This window comes from Ylistrum balloti, unplaced genomic scaffold, assembly GCF_031769215.1.
Source record: "Ylistrum balloti isolate Yb309-2 unplaced genomic scaffold, AGI_CSIRO_Ybal_v1 Utg371892, whole genome shotgun sequence".
Lineage (NCBI taxonomy): Eukaryota > Metazoa > Mollusca > Bivalvia > Pectinida > Pectinidae > Ylistrum > Ylistrum balloti.
The window spans coordinates 30,500-52,317 of record NW_026782933.1 but is presented as its reverse complement, the minus strand read 5'-3'; the positions used below and the strand labels follow the sequence as shown (position 1 = coordinate 52,317).

The 21,818-nt window shown below is 33.4% G+C and overlaps 1 protein-coding gene across 1 annotated transcript; it reads right to left on the bottom strand.

Annotated features, from left to right (window-relative positions):
* Window positions 1-991: 991 nt before the first annotated feature.
* LOC132563880 (uncharacterized) lies at window positions 992-20,389 on the bottom strand. Its single transcript, XM_060228641.1, has 10 exons — window positions 20,282-20,389; window positions 10,236-10,287; window positions 9,124-9,558; window positions 7,071-7,307; window positions 6,248-6,366; window positions 4,863-5,212; window positions 2,740-3,625; window positions 2,429-2,459; window positions 1,913-2,221; window positions 992-1,296 (listed from the first exon to the last, which is right to left on the bottom strand). The coding sequence occupies exons 1-10, from the start codon at window positions 20,387-20,389 to the stop codon at window positions 992-994; spliced, it is 2,832 nt and encodes a 943-aa protein (XP_060084624.1).
* Between the last annotated feature and the right edge of the window lie 1,429 nt (window positions 20,390-21,818).

The following is a 21,818-nucleotide window of genomic DNA, read 5'->3' as shown; positions in this document are numbered from 1 at the left end:
GTTTTAGCCGGACTGTCACCAGTAATCGAGTTAAGGTAGTTACCCTGTTAATATTGATTAATCAGAATGTGATTAGTAATCCATTACTTAAATGTTGATTGTTCCCGACTGTCATTCGTTACCAGTATGAATGATATCTTATTTATCCCATCTTACATCCGAAATCCTGTCAACGTTGATTTTTCGCGACTGGCACAGTTATCCATGCCGACCCCTATACGCCATTAAGATCAATTGAAACATGTTTTGTGTTAATCTTAGTTAGATATCCTTATATACATCAGTGTTATAACACTATTAACATCCTAGTAAATACCCATATATACATTAGTGTATTAACACTGTAAACATCCTAGGTTAATATCCTTATATACATACGTGTTTTAACACTGTAAACATCCGAGGTTAATATCCATATATACATAAACGTTTTAACACTGTAAATATCCTAGGTGAATATCCTTATATACAGAAGTGTTTTAACACTGTTAACATCCTAGGTTAATATCCTTATATATATCAGTGTTTTGACACTGTAAACATCCTAGGAGAATATCCTTATATACATCAATATTATAAGATTTTAGACATACTAGTTACAGATAATCATAAATAACACTAAATAATGCAGTAAATATCCCTGTCATGCCCTGTCAAATACCCTTATGACTGTTATGAAACAGTAAACATCCTCTTTATATTATTAGACTGAAAACGCATTCGATCTGCAAAAGCACTGTCCTGGAATATAACACCTACTAATGGATTCATGACAAATGGGCAGACTTTCAAACCCGTGAAAGGGAGATGGAATCCAGGAGTAATGTAGGTTGTCTAGGTACAGTCATAAAATATCTAGGTATTTAGTGTCATCTTGAGATGGTTAGTCGAAAGAGAAAAATAAACAAGCTAAATAGCATCCACGTCCAACCGAAACTAATTTGAGTCTATTGAAAAGACATTTGTCATTCGATGAGAAGCCGAAACAACCCTATTTTGACTTCAAGGCTTCGAGCAGAGATTCTGTGTCCATATTGCATTCTTCCATCGCCAAAAGGAGTGTGTTCCAATTCGGGCGGGGCTGGATTTCATCGATCAAAGCCATCAGCATGGCTTTGATCTTCTCACGATGTTTCTTGTTTCTGTAATGGTAATCGAACTCGTCGATAGACTTCGGAGAAAATCCCATTTCAAGAAAAAAGTTAAAGTACGGTTTGAAATTCGAATGATTTTCAATGAGATCAACATCAGTGCCTGTCAGAGATTTTTGCAGGGAGCTCCTCGACAAAGTTTCATCTGAAAATAAAATGAAATTAGATAAAAGATATTCAAGTGTATTATTACCGTCAAGGAAAAATTGTATGGTCTTCACACTGATCGCATGAGGAAAAATCTGTCTACTTTTGCATTATGGAGATAGGCGTGTTTGATGCCCTTTAGTAGTTAGTTTGGTTTGTTATTAACAGCTTGGGTCTAATATGGGAACGCAAATTTACTTCAAAATTGACATAAGACGATCGAGCAAGATTCTAAGCCTTTCCGGCAACCTGGTCTTGTTTTCTTCCCGTTACATTTTATTTTAAAATGCTTCCAAAGGTAGTTATATGCAAATTCATCATGCTACAGGAAGGAAAAAACCTGTAAGGTCAACATGGTTAAGCCAACATATCACATATGCAATTATACCTCACTTAGGCAGATATTACATGTAATTATATAAAACATTGATGATGAATTACATGCAATTATATAAACACTTGGGGATTTATTACATGTACTTACATCAACGTTTGAGGACTTAAAGATTATTTATTTTATTACAAAATATTCTGAGTGAAACGAAAAGGATAAACAATATTGACACCGGGATAATGGGAATAACCCAACATAATAGTTGACGTATCTTTGATACCTTTAAACTCTTTATTTCTGTTATCGTCAAGGACATGTTGAAGCTGTGAAGGATTCATTCCATTTTTTGACATAGCCTCGGCTAAATTTCCGAAACTAATGTCTACCTTCATGTTGCGTAGTTGAAGGAAGATCTTCGTCAGACAAGATCTAAACGTGAGGTGGCGATGCTCTTCCATCTCCTGCTCCAATAGCTCAATAGGACAGCCAAGCCCGACAAAGAACGTTTGGTAGGATTTTCCAATGTATTTAGAGACTCTACCAATTTCTTTGATGGTCGGCTTCCTATCATCTAAGTCATTTATCTTTACTGAAAAAACATTTTCGTAAACTTTGGAAATTAGGGAAAAAGCATTCGGAATACAGCATTTCATCGCAGAAAATATTGTATCAAGCAAACTGCTTGCTCTTTTTGAAATATGAAATTGCTAAAATCTAAGACAATGAGTTGAAAAATACATTAGAGTTTTAATTTTAAGCTAAAAATGTAGCAACATGTGTAAGAATATACACTTACCACAACTGCCACTTGGAATCTGTTTTTCCGGCTAAAAAAGATAAATAAATACGATGTATGTATAATTTACTGCAAGCAATGCACTTACATTGAGGCATATATCATAGGTATGATCATGTGTTTTTGGCATCTTGTCTTGCGGAAGACAAAATGACCCTCCGGACTGTTCTTGCATTTTCTTTTTGTCATTTGATCGTAATTGTTTTGAACGAACGGTTTGTCAAATACATCAAAACACTAAAGTAAAACATTAAAAGTAATAAATGAACGGGTCATTACATTGAACTGCAAATTGTACAATAATCACGTACCTCTAGAGTTGAGTGTTTAAACCAGTCAAGGATATCCTCTCTTTCTATAAATCCATGTCCTTTTGAACCGTAACATGGTAACTGAGTCGTCAGTCTAAGATCCTCTACTCTGGCCATTTTGTCATCAGGCGTGAAAAGATGGTTATCATGGAGGTAAAATTGGTATCTTAGGTGATCTTGGTGGCTGGATTCAAGGACTTGTTGGAGAAGATATTCTAGAATGCCTACAATAATGACACCAGCTCCTGCTGGCTGTACATTAGTTGTAGCCCTCTTGAATAGTTTGATTTTCATAGCGTTTCTGTGACAGTGGATGACCATGTTCCACATGAAATTCATGGACAAACAGGCAAACCCACGCTGTAAAACGTTTAAGTCAGCGTGACCGGGTTCATTCAGTCGCTGAAACCTGTGTATGCAAGCCGCAAGGAATTTATCCCACACTGCCGGAGGGATGAATTGATTGTCAAATTTTAGACAAAGAGTGACGGTGCTGACAGTGTTGGGTTCTTCGAGAACCGGTATGATTTTCTCGGGAGTGGCTGGTTGGAGCATGCTAGGTACAATGAAGTAGTCAACATCATCATTCGGGACATCTGTTAATGGTTTGGCAAGAAGACAAATAGTTTCCATTGCGATGTAGAGTTTGTCTTCGTTTTCATGAAATTTCTCTGCCCAAAGTTGTTTGATGAAGCTCAATTTAAGAAGACCAGATTTTTCATAGTCCTCCCATTGAAGTCTCATACTGATCGGTAGATTCGCTGCGAATGTCGGGGCCGTGATAATGGCTTTGAATGCGTCGATTATCCACTGTGGTTGGAGAACAATGAATGGTCTCTTGGTATGGAGATCAAAGCAGAGGAAACATCCGTCAAGTTTCAGATATCTGGAAAAACGTTTATCTTTGAAAGCTGAATTTATAAATGTATATATTAATTACAGATATATCAAAGATGGTAATAAATAAGCATATATAGTATTCTAGATTGACTATTCAGAATTAGGATCTGATGTCAAGTTAAATCAGATTGCATTCTAAAATCCATACGGTTTTACGGAACCTGAAGTCACAGGACCACTTTCACAGTCTAAAATTAACTAAATTCTTTTGGTATTACTCAATAAAAGTTTATATCGTTTTTATTTACTGTTCCTTTAAAGCAATTTAAGTTTCCGTTAACTGAAATTGAAGAATTAAGGAATATACCCATAATGTATTTGCTATATCCAGAAGTCACGGAAGCACTTGCATTTTAGAACGTGCACTGATTTGTTCGATTTTATCTCTGAATTACTTAAAGATACATCCTTACTTTTAAGTTATACGTAAAAAATGCAAACTGTATTGAAAAAGTTCATCGAGGGTTAATTGTAAATCTGCTCTTGTATTTGTTCAGCTTTTGAACTGTATTCCCATGCGAAGGAACATTTAATGCGAACCTTATCGGACCTAATCAAGAATAATGTCAAATTGCACAGACAGCACGGCTTACTCGAATCGCCTATAAATATGACAGGATTACTTCGCAGTAACAACATTGTCTACAGATATATACCCAATGATTTGTAGAAATGACTTGCCGCATTCTGATTATCCTTACTAATTATAACTGAAGCAACTAGCCATTTATTTTGCATAAATATATTATAACGAATGCAATGTGTGTAACAGAATTGCACGCGAGGGAACAATATCTACCCCCCCCCCCCCAAAAAAAAAAAAATATATAAATACTCATTGGTATCCTTGCATTATTTGGTTTAACTATTATCTAAACTATGCAGTCAAATTAAACTGTATGATAATTGCTGAAGAATGAGAAGTGGTCATAATTTTGACCAGCCTCTGATTAAACGTGAGCTATCATAATGATATTTGCTTTTCCCATTGGGTCGCTTTTCCAGAAAAAAATACTTGCACGTATTAAAGAAGGATGTAAAGTAAGACAGGGAAAAATCAAATCGCGTTATAAAACGTGTGAACGAATCAGTTCTCTACGAAAATAATGTGATCTCTGTCGGATTATCACATTGAAGAACGTCTGGTTTTCCCGAAATTAATAGAAATCCATGAATGCCGCCTTCGATTAATAACCTGTACAGTTTTGAAATGGACTACCTACTTCAAAAAGTCCATGATAGCGTGTGTTGGTATTGGCACTGCAAGGTTCTTGTTTACATCCATCAACTCCTCATATGTCAGGACTATACTTCCTGCCTTCTTACACCTTACCAAAGCATGTTCGAGTGCCAGCCATCTTGCCGGCACCGGTAATTCCCAACGAGATTGCAGTGGTGCCACTTTCATCAGCGTTTTCCAAATCAGATCGTAGATCTCTTTATTCTGAGAATCGTCGTTCAGGTTTGCAATATGAAACATTTCCTGTACATGTTTTTCCATAATATGACGGATTTCGGGCTTCCCTCTCAATTTGTTTATCACCGTGAGAAACGCTTTGTTCTGTTCTTCTTTCTATGATAAAATGATACGTTAGTTTTTAAGTATGGTTAAATTAAAAAAAAAACCTACATACAAAGCAAATATTCATATTGCAACACCAAACTATTTCCAGACAGGTAACGCAGAAAAAAGAAACTAATGATATTTGCTATTCTTTGACCGAAAATCAAAAGAGTTGAAAACCGCTTAAAATTGGCCCGTCTATTACCGACATATTATGTGTAAAGAATTCGATTATCAATGTCTTACTATGATAAGCATAAGTCAAACTCATGCTAAATGTGACCATGTCTGCTTTGCGTGATTATTTGTTAGGATTTTTGTTTTTGTTTCTTGCAGTTGATGATAAATATATCTATCATCATGACAAAATGGCGATATTGTACATTCCTTATGATAGTTCGGCATTTAAAATAAAAATAAAAAAATACCGTCAGTACCACATTTGATTTGATTTGATTTACAGTACTAAGAAATATACGAGAAGCTAAATTATATCGGAAACTGAAATATTTTTCCCTAGATTATTTCGTAGATTTTGTCTGAAAATATGAATTAATCATGATATTCCATTTGTTCTGCATATTTAACATCTTGGTTCAATAAGGAAACCATCACGACTCCCTTTTTACTTAGGTGTACACAGGTAACTGACATACTTGTGTAACATATTTCCATGGAAATAAGCCAATAATACATTTTTATACATACGTACTTCTGCCAAGGGATGACATGAAGAGGAAGTCATCAGGTTGGCAAGGGGTAACTGAATATGAAGTTGTTATAGATTTTGTATATGTGGGCTACCCAAAGGTGTGTTTGGCAGACAAATAATAGTATATAGCAAAAGGTATTTAGTACATTTACTTGAGTTTTTATTATATGAAATGAGATATTTTTATATCTGGAAAAAAAACTAAATATTCAGGATCCAATTAAATTTGAATTTGAATTATTTTAGTCTTTTAATTATCATATCCTCCTTTTTGATACAGTGACACTCGTGATATCATATCAGAAGATAGCTGATCGATATAAAATCATTACGTCATCAGAAACACGGTCCATGTGTGATCCCACGAGGATGATGGGTGGGGTTCCGTTTCCTCGCGAATCCTTGTCAACAGCATACGTAGCAATCGACATCAGCCAAAACTCGGTTATTTCTGTTAATAAAAAACACAACATTCACGATTATGAATTGGTTGAACAATATAAAGAAATAGTTGTTTGTAACAATAATGAAAGTTAATACATTTTAGTTTTATCAAAAACTGAAAAACGATGTCGTTCTTGATGGATGGATATTCAATCTTTAAAATACACACGAGGAAGTTTTATTTATTTTTTTTTTTTCTTATTTATTTTTTATTTTTATTCCGGTTGAAAAAAGTATCAGTATTATGATGACATTAAATCTTCCGCGTAATTTCTCACAGCACCGTGTTGCGTGTTTATCTAGTAATGGTGAAAATATTGATATTGAAAATCTACCATTTACTACCGCATCAACTGGGAAATGTAAGAATCATTTAGAATGGAAGTTCTGTTGTTGTCTACAATATATTGTAAATCCACGTTCAGGTAACCGGAATCATAGCATTTATCATACATAATGGCTGATGGCTATCACAGTTTCCTAGCAGAAAGAAAAATAATCGACGTGGACAGCTGATGTAGAATTAGCAGACTTGCCATTGGTTTCTATTTGAAGTAAGTGTGTACACTCGTGGGGGTAAGCAAATTCCTTCCAATCCGTAGACACACCTTTATAACGGTATATATTCAAATGATATTGAAGTAATTGAAATGTGTACAAGATGAAAGCATTTTTTAATGGAAAGAATAAATATTTGTAATATGAAATTACCGTAACCCTCTTTTGATTTGTGTGGGTCCAAACACATGGCTACGTCAAACACCAAAATAAAAACCATGTTGCTTGACAGAAAGCAATGGTGGGTGTTGTAGAACACCTTCTCACCGCCGAAATCATATATGGTGACGAATCCCTTCACTTCCCCTGTTTCCTTTTCCTCTGGGCGCATTACCTCCTCTATAACCGCTTTCTGTTCCAGAGAAAGACTGGGATTCCGAGTTTGAAACTCTACAAGATAGATACGGAGCTAAATATATGGTACTGATTAATCGGCGTTATGATAACACTGCATTAACACAGCATTTTCAAGTCAGTAGCATGTAGAAATATATAAGCATCCGATGAGACACATATATTTTGTTTTCTTATCAATATTTCATAAAGTACACATAGAAACTGAGTTGATCGTATTTGGTTCGAAGGCGTCTTATACATATAAGTAACAATCTGCTTATTCCGGCAATTGGCGCTTCGCGAAATAAGTTTCGTTGTCATCTACTGACACACATAAACCACTGGATGGTTCAGTGGATACATTGAAACGTTATGATTTTCATTCAAATTTAACTGACCTGACATCAGTCCAAGAATTATGTTTTTTTGTTTTTTTTTTTAACAGTATTCAAGAATCCATTATCTCAGATTGAATACATTCCGAGTAGATGTATAGTCACTTAATGACTTAAGGTACCAGTTGTCGGTTAATCAGGGGATATAACTCTATTGATAAATGCAACAGGTTTAATTTAAAATCCCTTACCTATTCGTTAGTATCATGAATATTGTTGGCAGGTGTCGACATGTACTATGTGTATTGACAATTATATGTATTCTTTTTTTTAATGCTTACACAAATATATAGATAATAACACGCTCATGAACACAGTCAGTAACTAAGGATAGTCTTCTTCTTAACGTTTACAAAATTAAAGTAAATAATAAGGAGATATAGGTGGTTTAAAATAGCTTTGGTCTGATTTTTTGGAAAATGCTTTATGATCAATATTAATCAAACTTGAAGGAAAGTTGATAACTTTAAATGATCGTGTCCATACACTTTTTTAACATTATCAAAACATTTTGTATCAAGCAAACACGCCGCTGCGATATCATAGACTGTATTATAAATTACATACTGGTTTTTAACATCAATTATTTTATCAAACATAACTCACTCCTATATAAATTACTATAAGTCATTTTAGAAGGGTTTCATGTGTGTACTGGAATATGTTATTTACTATAGTGTGAGTAAAAAGCTCGATTGTTTGATATAGTTCATGCAATTGCTACGTTACGACTCACTATGAAAAAAATACGAACTAATGTTTTTGAAAGTGAAGTGGTTTGGTAGAGATATTACGGACCAGTTTCAGCTGTTTGATACTTTGTTCTTATACTACGTCACATAAATACACGTTTAATTTTGCAAATCGTATTTTTCCAAAGTAAGTGGTAACAATGTTATTCTTCCGTTATTGTGTAATCTTAATATCAAAGGAAAGTAAGGCTCATTAACTTTACACCATGAGTTCAAACTGTAACAAAGTCGAAGTAAAAACGTCCCAACCTGTATAGTGTTAATGTATATCATTACATCACTGCAACCACTTGCAACTGCTTGTAACTGAATAAGTATTTATAAAATAATATTTTCATTTGTGAATGATTGTAGCCACTGTGCATTGATCTTGATCTATTTGTTTCATTACGCAGGGCGATTTGGATAGGCCGTCAGTTATATACAAGTTTATGCATATTTCATATTCAATTTTCCTGCTTGTTCGACATTTCATTATGTGTCATGCCTGTAAAAACACGTAGAATTTCAACAGGACTTTCAAAACGGAAAAAAAAGAAGTTAAATAATAAAATCTATTATTATTATCTATGTCATATTACATTATTTCATAAATAACTCCACGTACCTTTATGCAGGATTTTGTTCTTGTCCCATTAATTAAAAAAAAAAATTCAAGACATTTATCAATATGTTTCAAAATACAACTTTTTCATTCGCAATGAGAGTTACATGGTGATTTACCTGACATTTTCGCTGGTGAAGGCACAGACGCCGACGCAGCTGATGGCTCAGGCGTGGCCGTAGATGAAGGGTCAGTGGTTTGTTTATTATCATGTCGGTCTTGTTTACTTTCTATCCCTCGCGCTTCACCATCTTCCAATCCCCTTTGATATCTATGAATGATCCTGTTTAATCTCCGGCGTCCACATTCAATCTCACCGTTTTGGTCCAATTTCTGCCTGTATCCAGTATTCGGGTTGAAGCCCATGTAGTGTGCATAAAACTCAGCAGTATCCGTTGAGCCCGGTCTGCCCGCTGGGATACTTTCCCGTTGAAGTTGTTTCACCAAGCATGACTTTCCGACTCCTTGGTGACCAACAACTGTCAGTGTTATATTGCATGGGCGTTCCATTTGTTCCTCCAGTCCCTTTATAAATTGTTCTTGCTCCCTTTTTTCTGAAATGATTGTTTTTTCTATATTGATTAAAACAACATACATGTACTGCCATCACCACGAAATCATAAGCTAAATTCTATACAACGAATACCGGTAAGCAACTATTTCATCCTTTCAAATTTCCTGGTGCAATTATTGTTTACATCTGAGGAAACGTCATATCTCTATTAGTGGATTGTCTTCCTAAACGTGGTGACATATCCATCACACTGATTAGCATTCTACATAACGTATCTTACTACAGCGTTTTCAAATAGCAACTATCCAATAGTTCCGATTTTGCATATTCTTGGATATCTAACTTGGATGTTTAGAAGCAGAAGTTTATTTTAAAAAATGGTCGAAAGGCAGACAAAGTCATGATGCGAGCTAAATAATCCTTCGCACCAAATGACCTAAACACACATCAATTTAAGTTGGTATTGTTTGTTTCAGGACACTGAAACTTGTTGAAAAGAGCAGTGATGGAAATTAAGATATATTCTGTAGTAACATGATATTCCATGTGTAGCTTTTAACGCCATATATCTATTATGTTTCCAGTTATACGATTTTCTTTATAAACTTAACTTCAATTTGATCAGCAACAGTCTACATTTAACTTGGTGACTTGTTTTAGATTGCAGAATATCAGTATATAAAATCGAGTTAAAGCGTCCTTGTGGTTCAATATTACCTTCCGTAGCCACTTCAGCAAGTAGTGATGTTCTATGTCTTTTTGGCAACATCTGTAAAGTATCAAAATGCATAATACCATGACATTCCATAGGAATCAATGTTGTTAAAAAATATAATAAAAAAGAAGTACGAAATAAAAACGCCACATAACATTAATGTTTGAATTAGGATACTTCAATCTATAGTATATGACATGAAACCTGCATTGTTTATAAATAATTCATGGTTGCCCTGGTGATGGTACAATACGCATGACAGTATGATTTATTAAGTGACATACATAAAGGGGAAAGTCCAAACATGCTATTTTAAAGTCGCATATGTATTTATTAGCTCTTATTTTTGAAATATAATTAGGATATTTGTAATACATTGTCACATAATGATTTCCTTACTCAATACTAGTGATTTCAAGACGCAATTCTTCATGACAAACAGCATGCAATGATGCAATTTACAGCCTAAGATAAACCTAATCAACCAATGATACAGCATGTGAATTCCCTGGTTGTCTTATCGACCCTTAACTGATGAAAAAATGTTATTACTCTGATATACATATAGGTGATACAAAACCTGATTTCTTGCCTCATTAGATTAGGATTTTCTACAAAATGGATGGCATCAATAATACATGTAACTACATTTAAAAATTTTCGTGAAGAAACTAAAAAGTCAAGTTTTATATGAATATAATATATCATTATAAGATATATAAGCAGTATCTATGGCAGGCGATAAAACGAGATGGGGAAAATAAGGTCATATGGATTTTTGTTAACATGAGTCTTGTCCGCAAACAAGCTATTGAATTACGAAGGTATTTTTTTATGATTAGAATTTTCCTAATAGTGTAATTATTTAACCAGTTTTTGTTAAGAGCAGACTTTCAATTCGCATTTCCGAGAAAATTATTTCTTATTGGTCGATCGATTAAAAATCAATCCATGTTCACTTTTTGCTTTTTTATTATTATTCTAGTTATTACAACTTCTCATCACATTTTTTCTGGTGTTGTCATAGAACGGACATTGTAAGATTTATTGAATCCTGGTTTAGCTTTGTTCCAATTCCCCAGGGACAATTTCTCAGTGAATGTCAAGTACCGAAAGAACGATTGTAATTGATATTTTTCTACTTTTGATAGAAATTGCGACTCAAAAATAAAAGTAAATCATAAAATGATACACGTTGTAAAAACATTTAAAGATTATTATGAAGGATGTTTTGTGTTCGTCGAGTATATTGGATACGCAATTTGAAGCGACCCGAACCAAATAAAGTAATTGTTTTGAAACTTATGGATTTTGCATTAATATGCCTGTGCAACAGGATATCTTAGAAAGAACTGCGCTTCTTATCAGTACCACAAGCTCATTCAATCAAAACATGATCACTTCAAGAATTGGTAAAAGACAAACTTGTCAATGTTGTATTATATGTATATTTTACATAGGGAAGCATCCGTCAATCGTTATTTTTGTCCTTCAATCAACATGCTTATCTTCACCAAGTGTTACTTTCACTATAAAATCGAAATAACAGGTAAATCGATCACAATTGCGAAAATAAAAACTAATTCATAATTTTATGGTAGGTGCTACGGTAATGATACTCTAATGCTACGGTTACACTACAGATTTACAACGGAAATGCAAGGTAAGTTTTTTTATGAATAAAAATCATTACGTTGTAAAAAGCGGACCATGCTCATGGTTGAGTGGTTTTTACTTGTAATAGATGTGCAGAGTATTACATAATGAAGGTATTTGTTACACTCAAACGATTGCGAGGGTGTAATAAGTAAGCAGTTACAAACAATCATTCACTGAATGACTACATACTTCCAGGCATACAAAATGAGAGAACGAAAGAGTCACATTGTCAGACTCATACCGTTGACGTCTACCTGTAGGATTCTGGTAACTGGTGGATTCCTGCCTAGAGATCAGCAGAAGAAATGTAGAAATAACATCATCACATAATATTCCCAGATGACAAAGGAAAAAAAAAAAAAAAAAAAAATGAAAATTATTAAGTCTGGTTAGTTGGACAAAACATTCCAAGTGTTTGAGAAGGAACAAAATATCCATGCAGGAAAAAATAGTGATTTTGTTTTGTTTAGAGTAAAATGTACATTCTAAAAGAAATTATCAAAAATTCATGATAAAGACACCATATTTAGGTAGGGGTCATTTTCACCCCGCAAGTAACTTAGGTATATCCTGTGCGTGTCTTGGAGGCATTGATGTATTTTCAAAGTCGACTTCAATAAAACTAATATATGGCATAATTTCATTTGTATTATTGACTTAATCATCAGCAACTGATTGATTATCTCCCACAGGTTTGTTACCACTATATTTCAATTTCTATAAAACAAATCAGACTCAATGAAACTACTATATGTGATCTGTTTCATTTACCCATGAATTTGACCATATTAACATTGCCAGTGTGTATGAATACAAATATTAGGTGAGGGGAGAAAACTCCACAACCTCTACTAGACTGGAATTATACCACAAGTATAAGATTTAAAAACATCAACATAAACGTTTAATTCTACATTAAATAAATGTAACTTTACGTTTCAAAAGTAAATGTACAGGGGCCGTATAATCATGAACGGTTAGTGAGAGTACAATGGACGTACAACCATGAATGGTTAATAAGAGTTTAATGGTCATATAACCATGAAAGGTGAGTAAGTGTACAATGGTCCTATAGTCTACAAAAGGGGATTAAGTGTATAATGGATGTTTATCCATGAAAGGTTAGTAAGTGTACAATGGACGGATAGCCATGAAAGGTGATTCAGTGTATAATGGTCGTATAACCATGGAAGGTGAGTAAGTATACAATTGACGTAGAACCATGACATATGAGTAAGTGTACAATGGTCGAATAACCCTGAAAGGTAAGTAAGTGTGCAATGGGCGTATTTGTGATGTTCCTAGAAATGTATATTACGGGTTTTCAAGAGAACAGTAAGTCACGATACCCTTAAGGCATGTATTCTGTAATGATACCGGACAACATTACATTTTCCTGAAGCATAATCAGCGATATTTTCATAAACAGATTCGTAGACATTAATGAAAGTAGATTGGCGTACTCACCTCGGGTTTTAGTCCTTTCTTCAAAAGCAGTTTCATAATGGATTGTGATTGTATATACCCCAAATCTTGGTAGTATATCTGTTGTCAATATGAAGAAAATATTGTATTATAAACGATATCCATCTTTTAAAATTTTTATATCACTGAAAAGTTCAATTGATTCTATACTCATCTTATTCTATATTATCAACATTCAGTGACAGATAATTCGTATAATAAGTATCACGCCTTCCCCTCCATCGCAAACGAATTCTGCATATCTGTTTCCATTTTACACAATTTTCGTCACCTTTTCATCATTACTGAGTTTTGATTGAGATAATTTGAAAATGGCGGTATTTTGTAGTTTTATAAAAGCATGTTTATATACAGTGTACATGTACATGGAAATCATTTTTGTTCCAGAAGGTACAATATCCGAGTTGTCTGCCGTTAAAATTTCGAAAACATGACATATTCCTACTTGAAGTAATATAACGAAATGGCCTTATCATCGTTTGCCTTTATAAAAGAATGTTAAGATAACTCATACATGTCAACTTCTATAATTTTGTCTGATTATATTTCATCTATAACTTATAATCATTCACATTCACACTATTCCGTAAATAATCCATATATAAAGTATGTTTTAAAGACTTTTTTTCTTTTTCTCTCCTCTTTTCTCCTCTGCTGGTTTTCGAAAATTCCTCTTCGGACATGTTTAACTGTCAAATCCAAGATGGTCTTCTGTCACACATTTATGTCCAGTAACAAAATGGCATGACTATGGACCAAGGTAAATGCTTGCATGAAACTAGATATAGATTTTCTTCAGAAGTTTTCGAAAAAGTACAGATAACAATCGTTTAGTATCAAATTCAAGATGTCCGCCTTTCAGTCATTAATCGTTCTGAATCGGTCTACAACTGTCACAATGTAACACAGAGGATCAAACTACATAGAGAATTTGAGAATATTCCAACAATCACGTCTACAGAAAAAAAAACTATTGCTGTTTGCCAGTTGTTTTAATCAATCTTAAAAGGTACAATGCATAACTAGACAATAAGTGTATCCAACGTACACCAGAAATACAGATAAAAACATTTCATTTTACAAATCAGTTTTAAAATGGAACGACTAGGGTCGAATATGAAGTTACATATGAAACAAAGGAATTTTCCACCCATTACATCCCTGAAAATAGCGTTCGTTAACAAAATGAAAGTGTTTTTTTTTCCAATCAAACATAAAATGGAATATGCGCATTAAATTAGCATTCATTTTCTTCCTAAAAAATAACAGTATCAATAATTATCTTAAAAGGTAGGGACGGTCGAATGCCGACGAAGGAAGGGTCATTTGACGAGTAAACCATTTGATGATGATTGATTATGGATGGCAAAATGTATCCCTGGACATTGGTCATGCTTAAACGTTATCTATTCTGCGCGCAATTATTTACATCTGCGGATGGTATTTGGAAAATTATGTCAACAGCCTTTTGACATGTAGGGAGTTAGTCATTATTTAAAATGTTTAATGTACATTATACAAACGTTGGTCACAAATAATATATGTATAACTGACACGGAACTATGCATACCATTTACAACTTAAAAATGTATGTGTAACTTACGTTTTCTAATCTATGGTGTTGATTCACCAGTCTTAAGAAAAATCTACATCTTTCCGTCCGTGTTTGACACAATTCGGCAATTCATTTACAGCACATATAAAGCGTAGAGAACTGCATTGGAAATTGTCCGTTATCAACTTGTTGCTTTTCGGTTTAAGTAAGAATTGTGAAAAAAATATTGCTTCTTAAATGATGTCATTGCTGATGGTACATATTCTATAATTCAACATATTTTTGAAGTTTGTCAGAATTTGTGTATAACGAATACAGTAAAATTGTAAAATTCTGAAACAAAGTTTCTATCAGAAAGATGTAATGAAAGCATAATCTGTATAAACAAAGATAAACGAAATTCGCGTTGGTTACTACAATGTAACTCAAATGAATAAAAAAACAACAAAAAACAGAGAGGTGAATTGTATGTTGTCATTCAAAATGAAGATAAATAAAGGACGATTGTGTGTTGTTTGTAGTAACCAAGTAAACTCCTCCGAATGTATGTTTAAACAGTCTAAATTTTGGGAAACCTTGATATGATCACTATTTAAGTATGTATATGAAAACAATGCCTACCACAAATTCTGAGTAAGTTATACAAGTAAACATCGATTTATGTTTTCAAACTGATTTTCTAGCTAGCATTTATATCTTCATACAAGATTAACACCTCGAGAAATATCCTTAGATATTTAAGAATGCTCTATATCTTTATCAAATCCTGAGGTCATGTCTTCTACAATGTATTTCACTAGCCATCACACAAGACAAACAATTAAAAATATGACATCAATTATATTTTACAAGGAATCACTCAATCATGTCAAGAATTGTTCTTTTAGCATTTTAGAATTTTGTAACACTTGTTTGATCTTTATTTGTCTCTGATTCTGTATGGATTTAAACGTCATAAGGCTTTAATAATTATTTGTTCTATCATATATATAGATATATCATGACGATGGAAGATGAGTACAACGCTAAATATATTACTAAATCTGTCAGTTTGAAGAGACAACTCATATTCTAGACTAGAAAGGAACTTCTTTAGTGTTGTGTTTTTATGTACGTAATTATGTAATATACCGAGCTTTATTGATAGAGAGCATTTGAAATTGGACCAACACGAGTTGTTTTGGCATAGAAAATATACAAATTATTTCAATAAATAGTTATGATCGGGTGACAGAAGAAATACATGAATGTCTGGTTTTCTAGGCAAATAAAATTAACATTGAATTTTTCAGGTCTGAGTAAAATAAATGAGATAACACATTAAACGATTTTTAAAAAAAAAAAGTGTAGTTTAAACGTTTGACATTTTAAAAGAGCACTTTGTATAAAATGAATTCATGTATCTATGAATCGTCACCATTTAGCTTGTGATCTGTGCTTGTCATAAAATTTTCACCGTTGTATCCACTTTTTGTATTAACCAGCCTGAGGAAAACGCTCACCATATTCTTATATTTGTAGTGAACAAAAAAGAAGTGTTATCATGAGGTCGACGTGTGTAGATAGAATATTTTTGTATCTTTCTTTATGCATTAAAGTAAAAATATCTATGCAGTTGTATACATCAACGAAGAATTATGCATGGCACTGAGTCTCGATATGATTATTGCAACATTGATTGTAAATTAGTGTTTGTTTTTGTAAATAACATACCTAAGACTAAATATTTCACTCATCAGGCATGAGTTTATACAGCCAAAAAATCTACGCAGTGAAAGTGTCATAAAATTCCACCTCTTTAGCCATTTCATTGCATTTCAAAATCCACTTTTCTTCTTTCAGGAACACAAGAAAATTTCAGTCCACCGAAAAGTAAAGTTGGCTGATAAACAATTGTTTCAATTGTATAAAGGGCTAAACCCGGGATAAGGAGATTAAAAAAACGGCCATATTTTCATAGTGAAAAAAATGAATCACGCAATGTCATTGCTTGATTTCACCATTTTTACACACCATTTCCCTACAATATTGCTACATACGCAGAAACACATTTACATTAATTGAACCTAGCAACCAAATATAACCCAAGTTTCAAATAAAATAATATTTAGATTCATTCTTTTTTGCCATACGCCCTCTATATTTACAAAATATTGGTCATATATCAGGTCTACTTCAGCCAACCGACCGCTATTTTCGATATCACAATTGTTTGTATCCATGAATACGAACGGACATAAACTATTTCAACTTTCTCATCACGCAAGGAAATAGATTACTTTGCAATGAAATTATTATGACGGCCATAAACCCTATCATACCAATCCATATGCATTCCTCTTAAACCTTTGATTTGAATGTACATCAACTGACGACTACTTATCTTTAAATGCGTGGGCTAAATCAGCAATCAGTCATTAATAAAGCAAAAAAAAAAAAAAAAAAAAATTGCTGAAATCTAAATTCTGGTAAAAAGAAATTCATATAATCAGTGTTACATGTTTAGAATATGTACAAGCATAAAGCAATTTAAGATAATAGTATAACAATAAAGTAAATATAGTATTATCATAGTCAATGAAACTTAAGAACTCCTAAAACATAATTGAATTGCGAACACTTGCATATCACACACCTGTTACTGACATGGTTAAAGTTCAGGATATACACTACTATATTGTGTATTTAAATGCGACAATGAAGTCGGCGGTGTAAGAAAAAGTAGCAAAGGAAATTGTCAAATGAAACTTACCTTTAATTAGATACAAGTTAAGAATCTATACTTCCTTATGAAAATATCAATATAACGGACCACTGACGCAGAGCGATTTGAAAAGTATTTCCCTCCGACCTTCCCAATTTCCCTAGCTGTAAAGCGGAAATGTTGGAAAAGGCGGAGATCGCACTGGCAATCTAGTTAATGTAAGCATATTTCTTGTATTTACCATCGCGCACTGGCTAAAAATAACAGATCACAGGCGCAAAATTTGAATTTTATAATTGTTAAATAACATAGCATAATTAAGAAACTGGTCGGTTACTTTTGCATGAAGAAGCAAATTACTACAAGAATAAGTCTTTGTTCGATGCTTATGTACCGCCGAACATACTGCCGATACTGTGCTGTGATTTGTTTTATGTCAACCAATTGGTGTCGCATTACGTTGTCAAATTAATACAGACACAAGTGAATATCGTGTAATATTGATACACTAAACGCTTTATATCTACCACGGGTTTTATTTTGTTGTGTTTTCTATTTACAGGAATTGCATTCTTTAGAACGAACCATTGGTCCCATAATAAATAAACCCGTAATATGTATAAACATGTGATATATTCCATATATATAAGACTTGACTACCTATCTTAGGTTATTTTACAAGAGTGGACTACGTTTTATCACGTAAATGGTCATTGAAGGTTGATATCAAACACCATACTATTGGTTACAGGCACTCAGTAACTCAGTAATGTAGACCGAAGCATTTACTCATCAGAAAACTGTTTAATACCAGTTATATGGACAGATAAAACATCCAGCTTACACTTTTGAATTGATAACAATACATTTAACTGTTTAACACAAAGACTCTTGGATACAAAAATATTGTGATGAGTCCATCCTTACAGCAGGTACGAACCAGAAACATCAAAAGGCCGACAATCACTTGTTCTATAGTCTCTGTGTTTATTCAGAATACAGTGCATCCAAATTACCTTGGTATATATACCAACAACTGTAAGTATACCTTGAAAAAAGCAAACAATCATGTTAAATAAAACACTGCATCGCGACCAAATCCATTGTATATATTTCTAGAACATATGTTCAATCATGAATATACTAATAGAAGAAACATTGATAGGGGAATGCTCTAATAGGTAACAACCTACGAACAGTCATATCAGAACCACTGAACAAATGATATGGTTATAAGTCATAATGACCTGATTATCAGATTAGGGCAACGGAGAATCAAACATTATTAGCATAATGAAAAAATGTGATGTAACTGAAACCATGAACCATGTACATGTCTATTCCTGGAATGTAATAAACCTAATACAAACAACTTTTTTTCGCAATTCCCGAATGATTAGCCAATTTACTAAAGCCTACTAAACAAATAAATACTGATAAGGCTAACAGGTAATTTAGTTCGCTACATCAATCACAACAACATAACAATACCTAACTATAATTAGATCGGCTTCGATTACCAGAAAGCCATCACAATGGTTTCAGGTGTACTCACAAGACATGTGTAAAGTTTCAAACCTTGTTTGTAGGCATTTAAGAGTGATTATTAAAAAAAACGACATGGAGATTCTAAATGCCGACTGCAGATTGTAGGATTGATGGCAAAAGTGTGTAAAGCGGTTATTTTCAAGTAAATTATTAATAATAATCATTACCTCAAAATGTTAAAGATTTGTCATTTACTGGCAACCTGGGATATATATTTTCATCAAAATCAAGGTTTTTATATTGAATATCTAGTCACACATCGGTTTAAAAAGTAATATATATAATATATATATATATACTGCATATCATGTATGTCAGTATTTAAAAGCAAACATGGTTTTCTTGCTCTGTCCATTCTCCTTTCACTTTTGTGAAGAATAATGTAGAGCAGTTAACGATATAACATATAAGAGTATCAATTTGATCAAGAACATTGTTTAGGTTTAGGCCGTCGCTTCAGTTTAGGGCATTCTTAAACGGTGTTCACTGATAGCATGTACACTAACGTATGCCTTTATAATGCTATCACCTCAACTTATCATAATTTTGACTCAACATCATGATACCCATCCCTTTCGAAGTATAAAGGCTATTTCAAAGACGCTCGCATGTAGATAGCAGTTGTGGGTTTAGGAAACAAAAGTTCCTAAATATCGTGAAACCTCGTCCGTTATTTGGAATATGAATTTCAAGATACTTTGAAATATATGCCTTTATCACTTTCAGAGTGTTTGTACGATGGACATTGCCATTACACGTCTCGTTAAATGAATGAACAGAAAATACACGTATACTTTCCTCGACACTGATTTTAAATCTACACTTTACGATTTGCGTGACAGGTATGTTTGTTATGGCTGTAAGCTTAATCATCAACTTGACACTTCCCTACAAACAGACACACATTTTCTGTATGCAACATTCCAAAAGAAGAAGAAAAATTAGATAATCATGTTTCGGTAATCATTTAAATTGCATATTTATACGATACATATGGGAAGTGTGTCCTTTGCTCAAATCATGTTTCAGATAAATTGGTGGCATCTTTTCCTTAAATAACGAGACGTGTAATGGCAATGTCCATCGTACAAACATACCAATATCACGACATACTCTTCCACAGTAGAGGTAAGTTGAATATCACGGCGTGATCGCATGAGGACCGCGGCAGGATCGTCGGATACATCCAGCTGCGTTTCTTGCATGCCCGACACCGGGCGATAAGAATTAACATTTATTAGTAAAGTTAACTGTCATACGGTTATGATGTTTCTGTAATGTAAGAGTTACATCCTGTATGAGCGGGAAATGCGTGGAATTACCAAAAAATAACAGTTTCCTCGATTGCATGATTGTTCTCCAGTTCAGTGTATACCTAATGTGAGATAAATGATAAGCATTACCGTGTTGATCCAAGATGTCAATAATTCCAATTATGTATCTGATCAAGGTGTTAAGGAACGCCACTAATTATCATTAACTGGAATCATAAGCTTATAATGCCATTATTGAAATTAAATGTTCTGCAATTCAATGTAAGTCTTGAATAGTCCCGATCATTGAATGCAGAAGGTAAAGATTTCAAACTATTGAAGTTTCGAAGATCGAAGAATGCAAGCCTTACACAAAGTGAATTTCAAATATTCATCGTTATCATATATTCCAGTTACATTTTTTATAATCATTATTAGTAACTCTCAAAATATCTTTTAATCTACATGTGTTATTAACTGCATGTTGAATATGATAGCCTAAATTTCTTTAATTCCTTTTTTTTTCAATTATATACAAATCATCTGAGCATTTCTTATTATACAGTAATACAATTCAAATGTTGGGTCTTTTTTCTGTCGTTTTTAGTGTTAGTGCTTTCTACATAGAACAGCTGCATTGGGCTTCAAACACAAATGTAACATAACGACAGTAAAATGAGGGAAAGTCGAAGGGAACAATTTTTTATTGTCATTACACATATTTTACTGTTGATGTTTAGGTGACAACTTCGAGATTTATTGTATTTTTGTTAATAATTGTTAAGTACCAAACACAATAAGAAAATGAAATGAAATGTGGACAAGTCATTGATAGAACTTTCAACATTTATTTATATTTCCAAATCATTATGAGCAAAAACACAGAGGATATAAAGATAGGACAATGCTTGGCGCCAAAATCCCTCTGGGATCTCTCATTGTCTTAACATATAATGGGTCCGACCTAAAATGCGTTTTTTTGGTTATTTATTGATTTAGTCAACAGGTTGTTAAAATTGCATTTAAACAAATTAATCTCTATTGTCTATTTAATGAAGGTACCCCATGAAAAGAAAATTACAATAATAACAATGTCCGCCATTGAACATTGATACAGTCAACAAAAACAAAACCCGTATACTGGAAGCGTCCAGCAAACGTCCAACAATTGTTTGGGACGGGCTACTTTATTAAGGCCATGTCTCAACCTGTATTAGCAACAACCGTGATTGCACAAGCAGAATTCATGATTTTTAGCATTGCTCATGTGTCGATGTGAACAATGTAGAGAGTGAACAAAAAGCACGTCATTTTATCTTTTGCACTCACAATATATACCATTGATATTAAAAGTAGTATACAATATATCATAACTAAAAAT